This window comes from Neodiprion lecontei, chromosome 4 (assembly GCF_021901455.1).
Source record: "Neodiprion lecontei isolate iyNeoLeco1 chromosome 4, iyNeoLeco1.1, whole genome shotgun sequence".
Taxonomy (NCBI): domain Eukaryota; kingdom Metazoa; phylum Arthropoda; class Insecta; order Hymenoptera; family Diprionidae; genus Neodiprion; species Neodiprion lecontei.
In genome coordinates this window covers 20919956-20939198 of record NC_060263.1, presented here as the reverse complement: position 1 = coordinate 20939198, position 19243 = coordinate 20919956, and the positions used below count along the sequence as shown (strand labels likewise).

Here is a 19243-nt window from a genome sequence, read left to right as displayed (position 1 = left end):
ATTTATAATCATGATAATAACCGACTGTTAGGTTCAGCGTTAAAGTTATTGCGTATATGCAGACGACGCTACATACGTTACGTAGAGTAATGTGAACACGTAGAATAGAGGAAGAATAAAGGCGGAAGAGAACGCAAAGGGTGCGCAAAATGTTGAAATCTATCAGGATACCATGCTGAGAAAGCAAGCTACAGTTTCAACGTATTATTGGCCGCAGTGCAGAAATCTGCTTTATCTCTACAATCCATAATACTTTTTTTACAGACTGACCGTCGGTATGAAAGCAGAATAAAGAGCGTTTAATTCGTCGTATGGAATGACAAGCCTCATTCATTCACTCTCATATTCACATACACATGGTGTATACTTCAGTGATGAAGCTCGTTCTTCAATTCGACACGGAACGCTTTGTTTAAAGCAATTTTTTGTATCAGGGGTCAGCGTGTGGTGAAACATTATCGACTGGAGACAAGGTAGAGTGCCGTATTGTCGTGATCGCCTAAGTATAATTGCAATGGGCAACCGCTGCGGTGGCAACACAGTCGAACGATTGGCCAAAATTTCAGGACGGTTCACTTCTCTCACATTTGATTCTACTCTCCTGATACACGAAGAAGCAAAACGCTGACCAATTCCGTGGATAAAACAATACGGGAAAGATAACATTAATGGCGAGAACTGCAAGGAGGCATAACGAAAGAAGGACGTGGATTTACGCGACCTTTCGAATGCAATACAGAAAGAAAAAAATGGAAAATCACATCCATTTCTCAGTATGTTCGAGCGCGTGGCGGGAGGGCATTAGGTATGTATATTTTGTATGCATATAGTGTGTTGCACTATCACGGGAGAACCCGTCGCGATCTCATATCTCCCAATCAGCGCGAGGGCCGATTTTGTATGCCAACTAGACAATAGGTGAAAAAATAATAAAAGAGGCGATTAAATAGGACACAATTTCGTTGTATAAGCAGACAGGAAAATCGTGCGAGGGAAATTAACTAGTAGGGATTTTCCGTTACGCGTTTACGTATTTGCGATAATAGTCGTAGACGAGTTCATGAAAAAGATAAAAAATAAAAAATAAGAAAAAGAAATGAAAGACCAGAAAAAAGAAAATAATCTTACACCTATCTTTTGTTCGCAATATCTTAGAACAAAAGCCGATTAGAATAATGAAGTAGGGATACCAAAAAAAAAAGACGAGCTACTAGGCTACGCGTTTCGTTTGCACGCATCGAATTAAAAGTGTGAGGTGAGGAACAGGGATGGATACGTGATCTACAGTACGAGTGATGATCGATCAGGCTGAACCGGCGCGACGGATTATCCCGATAGTGAGTGAGAAGAATTGACAAGCGTCTTTATAATGGTCACAAAGCCAGCTGCATACAGTTTATTTCGATCGCTGGACCGCTTCCCATCTCCTCAACGTCACCTCAGCGGTGAATATGACAATCTCTTTTTTCGTGAAGTAAGGTGAGTTGTGGAGAGAGGAGGAGAGGAAGAGAGAAGAGGAGAGGAGAGGAGCGAGATGCGACGCTGATGGTAGCGAGGCAGGCAGAGACAGGTACAGGATGGGATCTGAAAGAATATAATAACGTGTGAGTTATAGGCGGAGGGACCGAAGGGAGGAGGAAGTATTTGCGCGCAGCACATCAGGTTGACAGATGAGAGTTGAGAGATGTTTTGCCTACGCTACGATTCGAGATATGACATATAGCGCAGTTCACGCGTTATAACCGCCTAGGATCGGCTCACTCGGAGATTTTTGCTCAACGCGTTAAAACCTTACGCAGGCTAGCAGTGCTGCAAACAGCGGATATAGATGTATGTACGAATACTTCGGTATAATATCACGTCGCGATGTGTTGGGTACGCGTGCCTGTGTGCCTGCGTATGCACATGGTGTTATGGCGAGCGCGAATATGCGGCGCATATGTATGTGTGCACCTAGCGTGATGAGCGGTGGGTATAGGTGACTTTCTTGAACATCGATCTAGAAGAAATGTATGAACAACGCGACACGTAAGCATGCACCATACGATGCAGGACGCGTGATGATAATCGCGTTGTTGGGCAAAACACACGCGTTTGCCCATCTAATCGAACATTGTCACTCAATGACAAAAGCCACCTAAATCTACTTCCGACGACGGTCGCGGTGCGTGCATTAAAAAGAAAAGGAAAAAAAATTAGAAGGATAAAAAATATTGTATTTCAAGTAAAACAAGGAAAGCTTGTAGAAAATGGAAAAATCCGTCGAGTCTGGGGGGTACCTAGAGGGTCAACCTACCCCAACCTGACAGCGCCCCGATTAACCCGACGAGGTGATCGGAATTTCCTCTCAAACATGGCGACAGGCTCTTGAATCCTTCTGGCACGTAATTACGAACGAGGGAGACTATCTCTACCCTGGTACCCGATCTACCGCTGGGAATGAAATACGGCGAAATTCTATCTGGACCGGCACCCAATGGGGAAGTAACGTGTCAGCGGCGCGATACCGCCACTATTTATTGTCCGTTATTGGCTAGTTTTAGAAATATTCGCGTCGATTGATGGGTAACGAAAATTGGTAAACAGCCTCAACGCTCGCCGTAACCATTTTCTGTTATAAACTTACCTCCGCCGATCTGAGGAGCTCGCAGTAGTTGAACTCGGGACATGCCTGCTCGTTCGACTCTGGTAAGGTGAGCGTAAAACGGTACGACTGTACGAAATCCTCGCCCTTTTTCTCCTTTTTCGTTGTGCCCAGGGATTGAAAAGGAACACGTTTTTGTTCTGACATTCTACATTTGAGGCACAAATTAACACTGGTCGTCGAAACTCTTACCTACTGGCAACAACATGTTTAAATACACCACTCGCACGTCGCCATCTTTCATTTTACTGTTTTTAGAGAGCGCTGCCGTCCACCGCGACTGCGCAGTCCAACAATCATAAACACCCGGTGCATCACGGGATTGGCCACATATTTTCAAAACTACCTATATTACACGTACACCGCCACAGGTTGCGCTGCTTCTTCCTAATTCAATGCGTATGTATGTATCAAATTTCAAAATTGCATACTTGGGTTCTTATCGTGATGAAAATAATGTTCGTATTCATTAGGAAGATAAAATATATTCTCTTTTTACATTGCATTATTACATTATTACAAATCGCTTGCTTATCAGCTACATATTAAATGTAAATAACGCTACTTAAATCTGGTTTAAAGCTGTAGAAAAATTTCATAAATCTCAGGAGATTTACCGTCGTCAGTCTTTCAGAGTCGGCGTTCGTCATAATTGTTATAATATACGCAATAATCCAATGCCGGCAATGGAAACCATTGATGGTCCTCAAAGTATTACATCCACTATACATACGTACATTCTTAGGCAAAAAAAAATCAATATTTCATCGACAAGTTTTGTTGTCCTCGCCTTGTTTTCTTCCAATTTTAACAGCGGAAAACTGTTGCCCAAGAATTTTCATTACATCTGCATGCTTTATACTCCTGCGGTCTTTTTTAACCGAGTGATAATTCTCCTTAACGTAGAGAGCAAAGCTTGATGGTGTTCTGGTTTGTGCTGGAGTCGCCGTCTGCATTGTTCCCGATCTTGTTGTTCGGTTGATCAAAAGTTCAAACTTTCCATAGCAATGACCACACCGCTTGTTCTCCACATTGAGCGATTTCGAATGCCTTCCTATGCTGTGAAGATAAAAATAAGTTAAAACCGCGATTTCAGATAAAAAATATGTCCACTTATTCAGAGATCATTTCTCTTACCTGTAACCACATTTCGTGCATCTGTACGTATACTTCGTCTTGATTTTATAATCGTGGCAACGCTTTATCGGTGGTAGTTCCGGGAATTTTTTCACTGCTTTGCTTGCCCTTGGGATAGAAATTTACAGAATGAAGTAAACGGTGATATGGAAAAGATTATCAATCGTTTTAGTCGGGCAAAGAAAGAATAGTGAGAGATGTTGGCAACTCACCATCCTTTCCAGTATGGTCCGTGTCCGTCGGAAACTTGGTTTATCAACCAGGCAGCAGCGTGGCACATCTCGTGGACCAAAGTGTCCCGCAGTCGATCCGGGGTGTCCAAAATCTGTGTCGAAAATAATTTAGAGAATCTTCATAAAAAGTGTTAGAAGCATAGAAACGCCAGCAATGATATTTTCTCACATACTTTGGTGGCCAAAACTATTCGTGACGATCTGACGATCCCGCCAATACTCTTTATTGACTTTTTGTTGTAACAGAAACCTGCTGTTCCACGCATTCTCACATTCCATTCTAAAGCCATGTCATCTGGCAGCTATACATACACGACGAAGATTGACGTTATTTGATGATTAATTTTTTTTACTGACAGTCGATTCATTACTAATAATTTCATCTCTGCCCAGACTGCAAAAACAGACTTACTTTTCCGTCAAATATCTCTTTGTTGTATAATTTGAACAGATATTTACACAGCTCCTCTTTTTTGTTTTTGTAATTCTCTCTGAAAGCCCTTGCTTCAGGATGACAATATTGGATCGGTATGGTTGCAGATAAAGAAGCCAAAAAACTTTTCGTCATCTGTTGTTGAGTACTTATAATATCGTTGAACTTCGATGCTAGTGGCATTTTTTTTGCTGGAACTGAAATACAAGATTTACTCAGTTTGTTTTATTGATTGTAAGTAAAAAACGTTGCTAATTTTCAACCTACATCCTCAGACAGGTCTCACCTTTTTTTGCATTTGGTTTTGGAAGAACGATTTCCCCTGGATCAAATTCACTTGTGCTAGAATTGCTCGCATCCTCGCTAAACGACAGTCTTCTTCTGTTCAAATCCTTGTCTGATCTTAGGTGGCAATTATCGTCGTCAGAATCTGAATCGCAAATTGCAATGGCTCTGCAACAGGGTAAAAATGTATGCAATCAAACTTGGAGAGAAAAAAATGTGTCGTTTGCCTATTGCGGACATACTTTTTGGTGGAGGCTGAAATTAACGTTGGTTGTGGTTTTGGTGGGAAATTCTCCTTTGATACTCTAGGGTTCGTCAGAGCTGTGTAATAGAAACTTTCGCTGCTGTTTTCAGATGGTGATTTATCATTAATAAAGCTGTCTCTGGAAAGTTTCTTCTTTGTCGAATTAAAATTTGGCCTTATATCCTTGGTGACTGAAACACGATCGCAATTTTTCACAAAAAAGTTCCAAATTGTATTTAAAATGTTGTTTAGATTCAGTCACAACTTACAAATTTCAAACTCGTCGTCTTCAGAGCTAGATAATATTCCATTTTCTATAGCAGCCTTTGAGGTCTGTTTCCTGCAGAGTAATCGGTCGTTATTATTTATGAAAACAACAGATAATAACATACGATTTTATATCCAACTAGAAACCATCACGTACCTTTCAGTCTGACTCACTTTCCTGTTTATCACCTTTTTCTGTGTTCGGAGATCGGTTTGTGGCGTAAGCACAGCGTCAGCCTTTTTCCTCCATAAATCCCCATAAAGCTTGTCTAAAATATTGGCACAATCATCAATGTGAAGGCCTTGAGTAGCAGTTACTATAGGCTGATTTTTCTTCTTCTCATCTACGGCTGGTTTTGGGCGAGGCGTTGGCATTTTGAGCTGATCCGGACTGGTGTTCGTCTTTTCTGTACTGCCAACTCCGAGGGGAGTTTGATTTTTCAAAACGCTAGTCTTGCCTTTGTATATGAAACGATCTAAGGGACCCGGAATGCTCATTACCTTTTCAGACGTATCAGGCTTCAATAATTTCCCTCGATTATTGGGAGTCTCGTGTTTGAGTTCAAATCGCTCAAGACTACTGTTGCCAAAGCTGCTGTTTCTGTTGCTCTCTGAAATGATGCTGGACGAGTTGGTCGAACCCGGTGAATTGTTACTCAGCCATTCCGAAATTTCATTTTTTTTTCTATCCGACAAACCGGCGTACTGCTGCTCCTGATTAGGCGGATCTACGAATCTGCTGATGTGAGTTTTACTCAGCCGCAAATTTTGTGGCGATTTGTCTATTATTTCCTTGTCCGAACTTGATTCTGTCATCAGGAGATCAGACTCTGTTTCGTTTATCACATTTCCTCTTTTGACCTCGTCTGGCCCATCTAGTGAAGAACAGGACAGAGATTTGCGTGTTTCTTTGAAATAAGGAGAATCTATATTCGGGGTCCAGTGAGAATTGGTGCTGTTATTCCCTCCTTTGAATATTCTCTGCGCATCCTTCTTTGTCAGCTTCACAGAATCGTATGGTTTTGTCACTAACAGCGACTTGGAATTAGATTTTGAACTAATATTTGCAAGGGATTTATTTCCTTTCTGATTCTCACTGCTGGTCAACTTGTTCAGTTTAGATCTTCTCTTACCTGTGCGGAAATTATCGTTATGTTTTAAATCTGCACTCAATCCTCTGCTAGATTCATCATTCGAAGAAGAAGACTCGCTAATCACTTTATACTCAACCAGTAAGCCATTGTTTTGTGCAATATTTGAATCTGGGGTGAAATTTGTGCTGCTCGAACCACTGGTGCAGTTGTGAGAGTTATTGCGACGGTTTAAGAACTGTGCAAATTCGGCTCTACCAATTTTTCCAGAGTTTTTATCACCCCGTTCATCAGAGCCAGTCAGTATTTTACTCACGCTTTCTGTACTGCCCAGCAACAAGTTGTCAGTTTCGAGGTACCTAGAATTGCTTTTCTTAGATTTTTTAAAGACATCTTTTTCGATTCTCAGAGTATTAAGGACGCTATCGTCGTCGCTGTCCAGGGTAATTACACCTTTGCAGTCTTTGTTCGTACCACAATTTTCTTCGCTGTCCGAAGAGTCTAGCACAATTGTGTCTGTAGGATTATCACGACTTTTTTCTTTGCTCCGATACAACGGGGTATAAACTGTAGATTTTTTACTTTTGTCCGCACAGGGTGAACTTTCATTGCTGTTGATACTGCTGGCGCTAGAGTTACTGACTAATACTATACTACGATTCTCACAAGTAGCATGTCTCAAATCATTGCTTTTCGGATACGAGGGTTTTTTCTTGCCAATAGTGTCAGTAAAGCTGTCAGAAAGTCGCAAATTGTAGTTCTGAGAATCCGGTGAACTTGAGCTTTCGGATCTGCAAATCTCTGCATTGCGATAGTTGCACATTCCCACATTTGTGTTAGCTGCACTTGGATTGTTCTCTTTAGCAAATTCTTGCTCTTGCTTTAGATTTCGTTTTTTCTTTAATGAGAGGTGGAATGCTAAAAAATAAAAAGAATAAATCGAAGTCAAATTGAAATAGAGTTACTCTTACTTCTTTTTAGTGAAAAAAAATAGACTTTTGCTTACTTTTTGGAGCCAGGTTGTTTTGTTGATTGCGAGCACTAAACTGCTGTCTGGAAAAATTCATGCTGCATTTGTCGACGCTCTGTTTCGCAGGACGTCTCTTTTTCTCTATTATACGTTAAGAGCTGCAGGCACAGAAACAAGGATAAACGGGACTGTAAGGTTATACGCTCAAATGAAAATAGGCGAACAAACAGACAGAGAAACCTAAGGTTTTTTTATGATGGTAAAGACCGTGAGGTGAAAAGAGTCGTAGATCAGGGTTTACAAGTACAGAGTTAATACAGAAAAAAGGTCAAATACAAGTAAACAAAGAGTGTCATCGATTCGTAGAAAGATCCGAGAGCATTCTTAACCGGGTTAAATTTTGAATGATGAGTGGTGCGTTACAACCGAGGATAATCAGCCAATCTTACCTTTCAATTATGGTTGTATAAATATCTTTGCGGTGAAAAAATATCCCGGGTTGCGGTTAAGCGGAGCGATAATCATGCAGGAACAATCGTCAACTTGTTTTGAACGTTCCTGCAATCCGTTGAGATGCGATTGCGCCTTCCGATTGGTTGAAACTGGTAGGAGGCTATAGACTCTCGGCCAATCAGAGGCGAGTTCTTGCCAGACGCTGCGGCGCCATGAAGCACCATGGAGGCAGAGGGATAGAGTGGGAAAGAAAGAGCATCGAAAGCGTCCGGCTTGTAGAAGGAGAGAGAGAACGTAAGACCAAGCCTTCTATTTCTACTGACGCATGCGCAGTAATCCAACCCATATGTCGTCAAGCCCACGGTCTTACATACGCCAGTCTGTAAGTCAGCTGCGATGGCTGCAGGCGGTTATTGCAATGCGCATGCGTTGTTAAAGAAAGCAATGTAATACCTTACCATGGAACTAGTGTCTTACATTCTCTTTCTCTTTTCAATAGCAAGATAATTTCACTTGTACGAGCGTGTCATACCTCTCCTACTCTAATCCTATGGGCATCGCGGTAGCTTCGAAGGGGGGGAAAACAGCAGACGACGACAAGGCTGGAGACAGAGAACAGCAGCACAGTGATTCGCCGTTGTTTGTGTTCGACGTTACGCTGCTGCTGATCGCGCTCACGCAATTATACTCAACGTGCAAATAAATGTTGTTTGTCTTTGTTGGCGATGTGATTGTTTGTGATTATCGACATCGACGGAACCGGTAGTGCTACGCACGATGATGCTCAAATCGACCAAAGTCTTTCTAGCCTTCTTTGAAATAATTCTAGGCATCTCTGCTACCACTCACTGGGTCGTTACCGAAAATGGGAGAATTCAGTCGCAGGTAAGTTTCGTTATCATTTTAGTTGCGACACGCAAGAATCGCGATACTCTCCCTTTCATCCTTTGCTAATTTCGCGTTCTACCTCACACAAGAGTATTTTCCACGAGGTCGCGGTTATCTGCGCGTCCAACTTCGACTCAGACTTATCTTTCCCGGTTTTCACTTGCAAGGAATCTCTATCTTGGTGTGAAACTATTCGACCACCAATTCCGACTGCTGAGCCAATGACAACCTCGAAACCATGTTTTCCTCAGGGATAAAACGCTGCTTTTGCTGGACCATGTTGAGGATAACCTATCATCGATTTGACCCACTTCTCAGCCTGCGATTTTCTTTTCCAATTTCACCTCATTAGCCTTCATTTCTTTTTAGCCGGATTCCGTGTTTCAAATGCGCCGTCCTTACGACCTTGTTGCCTTCCTCGAGCAAGAAGATCGTCGGAATGCTGTTGACGCCTTGTACAGACAACTTGTGGCCAGAAAGGCTGCTATTCACAGTCGCTGCGCTAGCCTGGACTCTGCAATGGATGTCGAAACTCGATTGTACTCTACAGACCCTGATTGCCTGTTGGCAGGTAAACCCCTCGCCGATGTAGATCTCTATGCCAGCGTCGCGACTGATGGAAGCTACAGAAATGGCGTTACGTAAGATAGAACTACATTTTTTATTCATTTTACAATTATTTAATATTTGTTGCTTCAATTCTGTCCAATATCCTCAAAATCATTCATACTGGTCTCTACTCTTGACAATGAGTTGTCTAGTTCTTAACTGTTTTCAGACAAAAGGATTATCTGCTAGACGGTGTTCCTAAGGACGGGAAGAAAAAAGTTCCTGACTGCAAAAAAACATTTCCTTTGGATTTCAGCATGTTCACTTTCGAACATTTGAGTGTAAGACAAAGATTTGAATATGAGAGAGTGTTTTATCATCTATTTCGACAGTGCAACAGGGTGGCCACCCGTCTGGAAAACCGGGAAAACCGGGAAATGTCAGGGAAAAGTCAGGGAAATGTCAGGGAATTTTTTGGTTGGTCAGGGACTTTTTATAGAACTCACGGATTTCAAAAGCTTTGTCCATAAAATTGAGATGCTATCACCGCATCGTCACAATTTTTCTTCTCTTCTTATTGATGATTATAAGCTTAGTTGTTGATTGTCATATGAATTCAGTAGTATGAGCAGACATCGGTTTGATTTATCTATGGTCGTCACTGCGTGTGGGGACGCAAGTTCACCGACGCCTAATAGTCTAGAAAAAACGAAGCCTCAGGTTTTTGGCAGTAACTCGAAAAGTAAGAGCGCTAGCGAAAATTTTAGAAAGATTCTTAAAGAGGAGGGAATTTCCAATAAAAAAGCACAAGCACCCGGAATTCTATCTTCAGTATTAGTAATTTTAATTTAACGCTGAACATAGGGCTCTGCGCAAATGTTACGGCATAGACGCGCCGTGTCTAGACAGTACACCGCATAAAATAATTGTTTTGCTGTATTAAATATCAATTTAAAAATTTGGATAAATTGTGGTGTATTCTTAACGTTTAAAAGAAAAATGTCCCATTGAAAAGAATTTTTAAGTTTATTTTTCAAAAAGTTACACATTCGTTAATTAGTCATAATTCTTCGAACCTCGATTTTCATTGCAAACAGCATAAATGTTCAAATAATAGCTCTAAAAATATTTCGCTTGTTGGAGCCCCTTCTTAAATATATACTTAACAAGACCAAGCAAATGGAAATTTTCATTTTTTGTCAACTTTCAAAAATCATAATAAACGGAATGAACAACTTATAAAAACTTTTATAACTTTAATATATTTGGCCATACTTTACCTAGGTTACTATAGTTTTTACTGATTTCTGCACAATTTGTGCATCAAAATGTTAGGGAAAAATAATGATTTTAGTCAAGGAAAACCGGGAAATGTCAGGGAATTCCGTGAGCGGAATTGAGTGGCCACCCTGTGCAACCATTAATTTTCAACAAGCAATTTTATTCTTTAGGCAATGCGGAACAGGAAAAACTTGACCCAGCAGCAGGAAAAGGGTCTGATAAAGTACCTGCCGCCTGGAACGGATCTCAATAAGTTTGGACACCAAGTTGCTTACGGTCTCATAAGAAACAGCAGCTCTTGGCTCCACTTTAACCTCGCTGCTATATACTGGCGGGTCAGAGGAGACTCGTACAACGCGCTCGAGTGCGGTCGCCGGGCCATCGTCACAGCTCCTCGGTACGAAACACAGTTTGTTGTTAACAATTATCAATTATTCTTGCACAAAATTTTTGAAGAGTTGATAAAACGACGTTGAAAACTGTTCAGGAGGTATCGTGACATTGCTCTGCTCACGACAGGAGGAATATTACACGCTGCAAAGCACTCAGGTGAAGCAGCAATAATCTTACACACAGCGATAAGCTATGCCCCTACTCAGAGTCACCAACACTTGGCACTGGGTCATGTCTACGCTGCCCTCGGCGACTATAATCGATCGGTGGCTTGTTACGACAATTGTCTCCGGCTAGCGCCGACGATGGATCAAGCAAGACATGCCAAGCATGCGATACTGTGTCATCAAAAGCTGGAAATAGCTCTAACCTCGCTTCTCCAGTGCGTAGAATTTTTTAAACAGATATTACACGGAGCCATTGATCAGGGAAATTATTCATATAGTTGGAAAATTTTGTGGCGGCATGCAAAGAGAAAGTATCGAGCTTTTTGCCCATCAAAAAGCAAAATTTTAAGAACAATTTTTTCCCTTGTAATTGGTTCTGGGACTATTGAATAGATCATACCCGTATTTTCCGAGCATTATTTATTAGGTACTCGACTTGCTACTATTCAATAGAATTTGAGTGAGGGAAAAGAAGTTATAATTTGGTCAGGAAAAATTTAGGACGAGACTATTTGCCCGTTTGAGTATTTTTAGTGGCTGTTATAAATTATATTCTCTCTAATTGGAAAGCTGGTGCGAGGTATAGTCGAATTTCTCCTTGTAAAGCGAGAATTATATGGTTTTATTTTGTAGGCAACTGCAAGATATCCTGGCTGAACTTCACGCCTATCATGGACAGCAGGAAGAATGGCTTAAGCTCCAGGAACGCGTATTGTGGGAGCAGGCGCCCAAAGCGGCCTTCATCAGATTGCAGAATGGTAATATTCAGGAGGAGACTCTAGGCACCATTTTGACGACCAGGGGTCAGTCCTGCATGCAGCGAGGTGGCAACGATGCCATCCTGACCTGCGACGTAACAAGCGAGAGTCAAATGTTGGCACACAACTTGCAGATAGATCTGAGCGTCAGTTTCCAGCTATTGAAAAACGTTGAGAATCAGCTCACTAAGATCGAGGAACAGATGGCTAAATCGAGAAGTTGGCATGGTAGCGTGTTTTTGCTATATTTTTTTTCATACTTTCGTTCTGTGAAAACCGTTGTAAATCTGTTCGTGCTTTGTTCCTACTTTCCTTCTACACCTTTTATCTGAATTTCATATACCAAATTGATTAAATTAGTTTCTTGCTTCAAATTTTAGTCTATTTTTCCAGCAAGTAAGGATCGCACGATTAAGTCGACCGAGTTTCCCAAGGAAAGGGGACCCGAGTTTTTCACCGTGTTCATGGAACCGACGGGCAGACCGAAGTATCACAATTTTAAGATCAAAGAGGGAACCGAGGAATTTGAGAACGAGAAATGGCCCAGAGCTTCAGACTGCGAGGGTCGGTTGCCACTGTTGACCGATTCGAAACAATACGTTCCAGCATACTTACCGCCGGAAAACAAAGGCTACGCGTAGGTGTGACATTTTTCAGCTTGTTTCAAGTCTTTTCCCTATTGTTTTGTCTGAGCGATGTTTTGTTTCAAATTACAGAACTCATTTGTTCGTGAGCGAACTGATAGGCATTGATCCTGGCAAGGAACATTCGCTTCCGTGGTATCCACCAGCCTGTGAAGCACCAAAAACTTTCGATGCCAAGTATATTTCTACGACGCTGTTAAAAGCAACAATAGGAAACAACTTGCCAGACTCGTCGTTGTCCCAGGTTTTGAAAAGTCTAGTGAAAGACTCTGAGCTCGCCGAAATCGGACAGCGGATTCTTACTGCTACCAGAAGCGTGAGTACATGATTATTTTGCCTATTAAATCGTGTAGACATTTCTTTGCTTCGTCAAAATTACGGATTTTAATGGTGAATTCAGAAAGTCGCTGCACCTTGGGTTTTGTCAATGCTGGCTTCACTACACTGGCGAGTCGTCGGAAAGCCGAGAAACGCTCTGGACTGTCTTCAGTTGGCACTGTCGACGGTTCCAAACAAATTCCGAGACGTTCCCCTAGTTAGTATAGCCTCCATAAGTCAAAAAGTTGGTCTCATTGAGGACGCGCTGAGAGTGGCTAGGGAAGCAATAGAAGTGAACCCAGTCGAGGTAATTTGATTAATTGTAAGATATAAAGTTGTCAAGAAATGAATACAAAGTTCGGATTTTTGACAACCCAAATTCTGTTCTTTGTCTCACTTTCAGCCCATCACCAATTTCCTATATGGCTCTCTCCTGCATGTCAAAGGTAACAATTCAGGAGCTATACACCATCTGAAACAAACTCTGCGAGTCGACGTACACGCCATAAATGGACGGGCCTTAACGATGCTCAGAACATTGGCATGTCAGGAATGGTTGAACAATGGAGGACCCGGTGAGTTTGTAAATTCCTGATTTTTTTTGGCGTCGGTGATTTTGATACGTGGCTCAATCTATTATCATTCAAATTGTGTTATCGTGGAAACTAAGATTCTGCAGGAAGCCCCAGTGGCACGGAAACTTGCGGAGCGCCTCATCTGCCGCCAGAGATGATAACTAGGCACAAGCTTTGTGTAGGTGAAGCGGTGGTGTGCGACAGCGATGGGAAAAACTGCAAACACGTGCAATGCGATGCAGTGAGGACGACTGGAGATACGACCGGTTGGCATTTCTACAAATTTTTCTTTTCCAACTCACAACAAATATTTTTTCTCTCTGGCTCGATTTTGCTCACTGATATTTGATATTACGAAAACAGGCAGTGCAAGGTGTACAAGAAAAGTGGAAAAAGTTATCAAGCATCAGAGTTTAATTGACACACTGATGACAACTGGGAACGAAGGCGGCGCAGACGAATCTGAGCTGGAAAATATGGTGAATATGGAGCAAAACGTAAGAATATTAAACCGGTAACGTGAGCTTAGGAATTGCATCGCGACTATTAAAGTTTTTGAAAATTTTCTGCACAGTCGTTTCACATGCGGATATCTTGCGGCGACGATGTCAAAGAGCCCGGGGTCAATGTACTCGATGATTTTTACGTATCCATGACTGAGGACGGCTCTAACGACGCTGGTTTACAAATTCACGATATAACTGGAATGTTTTCACTCAGTCCCAAGGGGTGCAGGGACATGCGGCATCCGCCTTCTCGCTCTTTCCAATCTATGTGGCATCATATCACTGCCAGAAATATTGAGTGAGTGCTGTGATCTAACGAATTGATTCCTTTTCAAAAAGTCTAAGGAACGAAGAGAACTATCTAAAAATTCAAATCGGATATAGCTGTAAAAACGTATCTGAAGTAATTAAGATACTAGATTCAGGTAAAACGGTTATGGAAGAACTCCAATTTTAGGTCCTGAACAGCCTGAAAATGTAACGGAATTTATTTTGCAAAAATTAGTGATCAATTTGATTAAAAGTCTAAAATTTATTAGGAGTTGTGCATCAATCATAAAAAAATTGAGTTGTACAGTATGTCACAGAATGCATACGATTTCGCGATTCTAACAAAGTGATTATCGATCACTGGAGACAGAATTCGACTTCTTTGCATAAACTTTGTGATCGGTTGTAGGATCGACTTGGGGCTAGCAGCTATCCATTGATCGCAAAAAATTTGAGCAATACATTCAGTCAAACACTTCATTTTCGCGATATTTACAGAGTCTACATCGACTGCAGGAAATAATTGATAACAAATTGAGTGAAGTTTTTGCTAACGAATTTTAAACAAACGATCGAACGCATGCTCTATCGATTATTGGATCTTTACTTCATAAATTTCTTATTCGACAGCATCAGTCACGACCTAAAACCCTTAAAAGACGGTCCTTATCAGCAGCCGATATGCGAAGGAGGAAATCCCGACATCAATGACGTCGCGAATCTGGACGCGTTATCAGAAGTCTTGCCGAATATGACGGAATTGGACAATGCTGAATGGCTCGCTCTCATGGCTAATGATCAAAAAAGCACCGTCGAGCAACTGGGAGCCGGAATAGCCGTTGCTTTGCGAAAAGTTAGTTTCATCACTTGAGAAGAATTAGTGTCAAATACCCATCTGTTTTTTTTTCTCTTTGTATATTAGGCGTTGTCCACCAACTCAGCAATTTTTTTTTTCAACCTCTCGGATCTTATCTATAATAGTACTCGTTAAAGGTACTTTATAGACATTTTTTAAGATTTTTTAATTTACTCGTTTCGGAAATGGTCTGCTTTGTTTAAATGAACTAATGCGATTTATGTTATATTTTGATGGCATCAAAATCTTTTTGTTCGGCTTCAATCTTTCATGATATACGGGTTTTAAAAAAAACACCATTTCCGAAATGAGTAATCTAAAACTCTGAAAAAATTCACAGAGAGTACCTTTAAGTAGTACGCCTACATAACTAATTATGGAACAGATCTGAGAGGATAAACAAAACGTGGCTGAGTTGGCGCAGAACAACTCATATATGGATCTAAAAAATTTTCAATTACCCAATGTGCACAATCAACCTCCAGAATTCTCGATCATGGACTTTAGCGACGGCCGCTGCCTTGTACTGGCGAGTCGACGGTCACAGTCGAAGAGCGGTCGATTGCATCAGACAAGCGTTGGTCAATGCGCCAGACGGAATGCAGGACGTTCCACTGATAACGCTCGCATCTTTGCTAAGCAAACGCGGTTTTCATCAAGACGCTTTGCGGATAGCTGACCTGGCGCTGATGAAAGGACCGGAATTTGTGATAAATCACTTCTCCATGGCGAATCTTCACACGGCCGTGGTGAGTGAGAGGATTGCAAAATTATTACCAATTTATTCATAAGGTTTTCTCATTATCGAGACGTTTTGAAACATTTGTTTCTTTTTTATGCAAATGAAGCAAGAGGAAATAGATGAGAAAATAACGAAAAAAATTGATTTTCACGTGAAGATCAATTTTGTTTCCCCTCAGCGTTACTTCTACTTTGATTTTCTTCTCAACAGGGTGATTTTGAAAAGGCTATAAGTTTTTATCGATCGTCGCTAGCTCTCGATCCAAACTTTGAGCCGGCTCGCAGCAAACTTCAGGCTATACTTTGCCTCCTTTTGTTTGATGAGTCAACGCAAACTCTACGTGAGATGACTGGCAACAACTGAGAAAAAACTTTATACATGCCTATATATACTACGCGAAATCTTAAAGTACATAGTTCATTGATGATAATTTGCCGTGACTTGTGGGATGTCATTTTTATTCGTCGCTTGATTTTTTCAATATTTGAACAGTACTCATAAGATGCGGTAAACAAATCTTTGATCGGAAAGTAACGAACTGACTTTTAATCTTAGAAAAGAGAGGGATTTATAAATATATGCATATATTTATATCACATATATACCAATATATATTATACGTGAGGCGTGCCATGTTGAAATAATTGAAATACATAGATTCTGAGGTCGCTTTTTCTCCGATCAGACTCACTCAGTTTCATTCTATAATCGTTGAAATTTTTGTCGTTATGAAAACAAAGTCTATTTATTTCATGATATTCTAATACCTAAAGTATAGTAGGTATAGAAAGGTATGAGACCGGTACCTCTATTTCGGGTATTACACCTAACACAGTGTGCATGATAATTCCAAAATCCATGTGATCTTTATGGGACGTAAGAGGAAATTTTTTTTTGTCAATATGCATAGCTATTTCTCGAAGTCATTTAACTAATTATTTATTTCACTACGTAAGAAGATATCATTAGGTTCTTTTCGTTTATTTCCTTTCAATGGGTGACAGGCGATAGAGTTGTAGAAGAAAATAGATGATGTGCAATTTGTCTCCAATGATTGGACTAGATTTTTCCTCGTTTTTCGTTATTCTAGCTTGTCAGGTTTTTTTAGTTAGATTATTTCATTCTTGGTATCGTTACTTCAAATGCAATCGCAGGTGGATTCAACTAGAATATTTGCATACACACATAATGTAAATAATCTTAACGATTCCGATGTTCGTTTCGATCAATAAGTGGGAGAAATAATACTTTTGAATGATATTTTTTCAACGAAAATAATAGTATTTATATTATAATGTTGATTAATCAACCGATCAACTGAATTCAACATTAAAATAAATATAAGTATAATACACCTAGTATATACGTGTATGATTATCCATTACATAGTGTATATTCGAATCTAGATACATATAGGTATAGACAGAATTAAGAGTAATGAAAAGGAAGACAGAGTTTAGGGATAGCCGAAAAAAATCTAATTCAACAGCTTGTTTTTAGATTCTTTTATTAGTTTGTTATTTATCATTTTTCATAACTTTTTTGCTTGCGAATTAATTTTTGACTACACCTATACTTCTAGGTTTTGGACTCAATTATACATAGTTTTAATTTTTTAAGACCATAATCTAAACAGTTTTACATATACGATATGCATAGGTAGGTAAAACGTTGTGATATCCGTTTTCCGTTTTTATTCTTTCGTTTGGAATGAGGTTTTTTTTTATTGAGAAAGATGGCGGATGAAAAAAGAGAGGAACAGAACTTAACAGGGTAGATGTCGTGTGGCATCGCGTAGCAATTTAGAGGCTGTCATATTATGGTTTACATATACATGTATATGTATGAATATATACACACTGTACATAATAATTCTATTATATTATATAAAAAAACAAAGAAAGACGCGGCCGCATGCTTGAATTGAAAGAAATTAGCGATTTTCGTGAATATAAAAAAATCGCTTCAAATCTTTGGGTTTAAATGTGAAAGTACGTTTTTTGAATGTAAAGTAGAAGAAGAAGAAGAAGAAGAAGAAGAAGAAGAAGAAGAAGAAGAAGAAGAAGAAGAAGAAGAAGAAGAAGAAGAAGAAGAAGAATAAATAATAAAGCCATGAATAATTGGAAGAAAAAGTAAAGAAATATCACTGCATGAAGCACGGTTATAAATTTCTTATTTTTTTTGCAAAACACATTTCTAATCATCTCACATCTCACAGGTAACATGATAAAATTTGACACGCATTACAAGTTTAATTACTCTACAGGAAAAAATAGGTAATGGGGGTGAAGATTGAAACTAGGAAGCAAGAAGAAAAGGAATCAATAAGGATAGTAACAAATGAAATGGAGAAAAGTTTTTAAAAAAATGGAATGGGATGACAGTGGTTATAGAAACGGAAATTTAATCTTATTTGAGATTCGTTACCATGACTAAGCGAATCAAGGCTGTGCAAATAACGTATCATGATTAAATTATAACCTGTATGTAGAGTAATGTTCATTAATATGTTCCCAGTGGCTCACAGTGATATCTTTCTTGCATCAAAGCGGGAACGAGTTTTCTTCCTAATCAAATTTCATGTGCTAATGACTAGAGACGTAAGTGATAACAGATACTAATGATACGTTGATCACAACCCGTAAAATTTCTACACAAAGACAACTCGTTTCAGTTTCGATTCCAAAAAATATAGCGAATCACTGAGATCCCATTAATGAATATACAATGTATACTCAAGTGATTATGTGACGGCCGGATGGTCTGTTATCTGCTATAATGAAATACGCATGCGATAAGATTCAAGAGTAGTTCTTTGCCAGGGTGGCCAATCGTCACAAATTCAGATGACAGCCTTAAGAATGTTGCCAGCTGTCTGTGTTGAGCACAACTGCCAGCGACAACTGTTAAAATTTCTGAGTTTACGTTCATGACGGTTGGTCGCCCTGGCAAACAACTGTTCTTGGATTATAGCGCATGCGCATTACATTGTAGCAGATGATGGACCATTCGGCCGTTAGATAATCACTCTATATATATATATATATGCAATTATACACCTATGTACCTGTCACGTAAGTCGAAAGAATGACGAAGTACGCTGGTGATTTAATTCAATATTATTATACATATAATATTAATATACAATAACAATGAGTCAGCGGTATGTTTATTAAATATATTATTATTATATACTTGTGTTTGCTCTGTACCAAAAAAAAAAAAATTGCCCCAACGAATCTCCGTTATATGCTATATAGACACATGTATGTGCGGGTGCATTGTATGTACATATATATGAAATATAAAAATAAGTCATAGAACGAATAAAATTTCACTACGACGATGTAATGCCTGGTGATATAATACATGGTATATCATAAGTTACGTATATCGTTGTTTTCCAGTTGTTTCAGTTTGTTTGCTTATTTTTTCTTTTAATATCGTCGGAGTGAATTTTAATTCTTTTGCTTATTCATTTGCCGAAATTGATAAACTTTTTTCTTCCTACCATTTCTTGGAGCAATCCGATTCAATCT

General features: G+C 39.8%; 3 protein-coding genes across 9 annotated transcripts in view; 1 reads left to right on the top strand and 2 right to left on the bottom strand.

Annotated features, from left to right (window-relative positions):
* LOC107216857 (ubinuclein-1) overlaps positions 1-2879 on the bottom strand; it is an 11947-nt gene extending 9068 nt beyond the window's left edge. For both annotated transcript variants that reach the window (XM_046737087.1, XM_015654174.2), the window contains exon 1: positions 2627-2879. In XM_046737087.1, the coding sequence (XP_046593043.1) occupies positions 2627-2791 (165 nt within the window). In that variant the 5' untranslated portion in view covers positions 2792-2879. The remainder of the gene's footprint in view (positions 1-2626) is intronic.
* Positions 1520-19243, top strand: LOC107216855 (tetratricopeptide repeat protein 17). Of its 6 annotated transcripts, XM_046737082.1 has the most exons (17): positions 8152-8642; positions 9015-9286; positions 9424-9535; positions 10646-10872; positions 10963-11250; positions 11669-12021; positions 12187-12430; positions 12510-12753; positions 12838-13062; positions 13159-13330; positions 13426-13596; positions 13694-13827; positions 13905-14134; positions 14737-14959; positions 15448-15711; positions 15915-16112; positions 17971-19238. In XM_046737082.1, the coding sequence occupies exons 1-16, from the start codon at positions 8535-8537 to the stop codon at positions 16065-16067; spliced, it is 3420 nt and encodes a 1139-aa protein (XP_046593038.1). In that variant the 5' UTR covers positions 8152-8534; the 3' UTR covers positions 16068-16112; positions 17971-19238. The 6 variants fall into 6 exon arrangements, with proteins under 6 accessions (XP_046593040.1, XP_046593038.1, XP_046593039.1 ...); XM_046737084.1 differs by lacking the exon at positions 8152-8642 and adding an exon at positions 1520-1570 and having other exon boundaries at positions 15915-19241; XM_046737083.1 differs by having other exon boundaries at positions 15811-19243.
* LOC107216841 lies at positions 3125-7982 on the bottom strand. The gene is made up of 11 exons (XM_015654140.2): positions 7754-7982; positions 7341-7462; positions 5401-7252; positions 5246-5316; positions 4975-5167; positions 4734-4900; positions 4427-4644; positions 4188-4316; positions 3994-4106; positions 3782-3889; positions 3125-3703 (listed from the first exon to the last, which is right to left on the bottom strand). Exons 2-11 carry the CDS (start codon positions 7399-7401, stop codon positions 3409-3411), a joined length of 3207 nt encoding a protein of 1068 aa, XP_015509626.1. The 5' UTR covers positions 7402-7462; positions 7754-7982; the 3' UTR covers positions 3125-3408.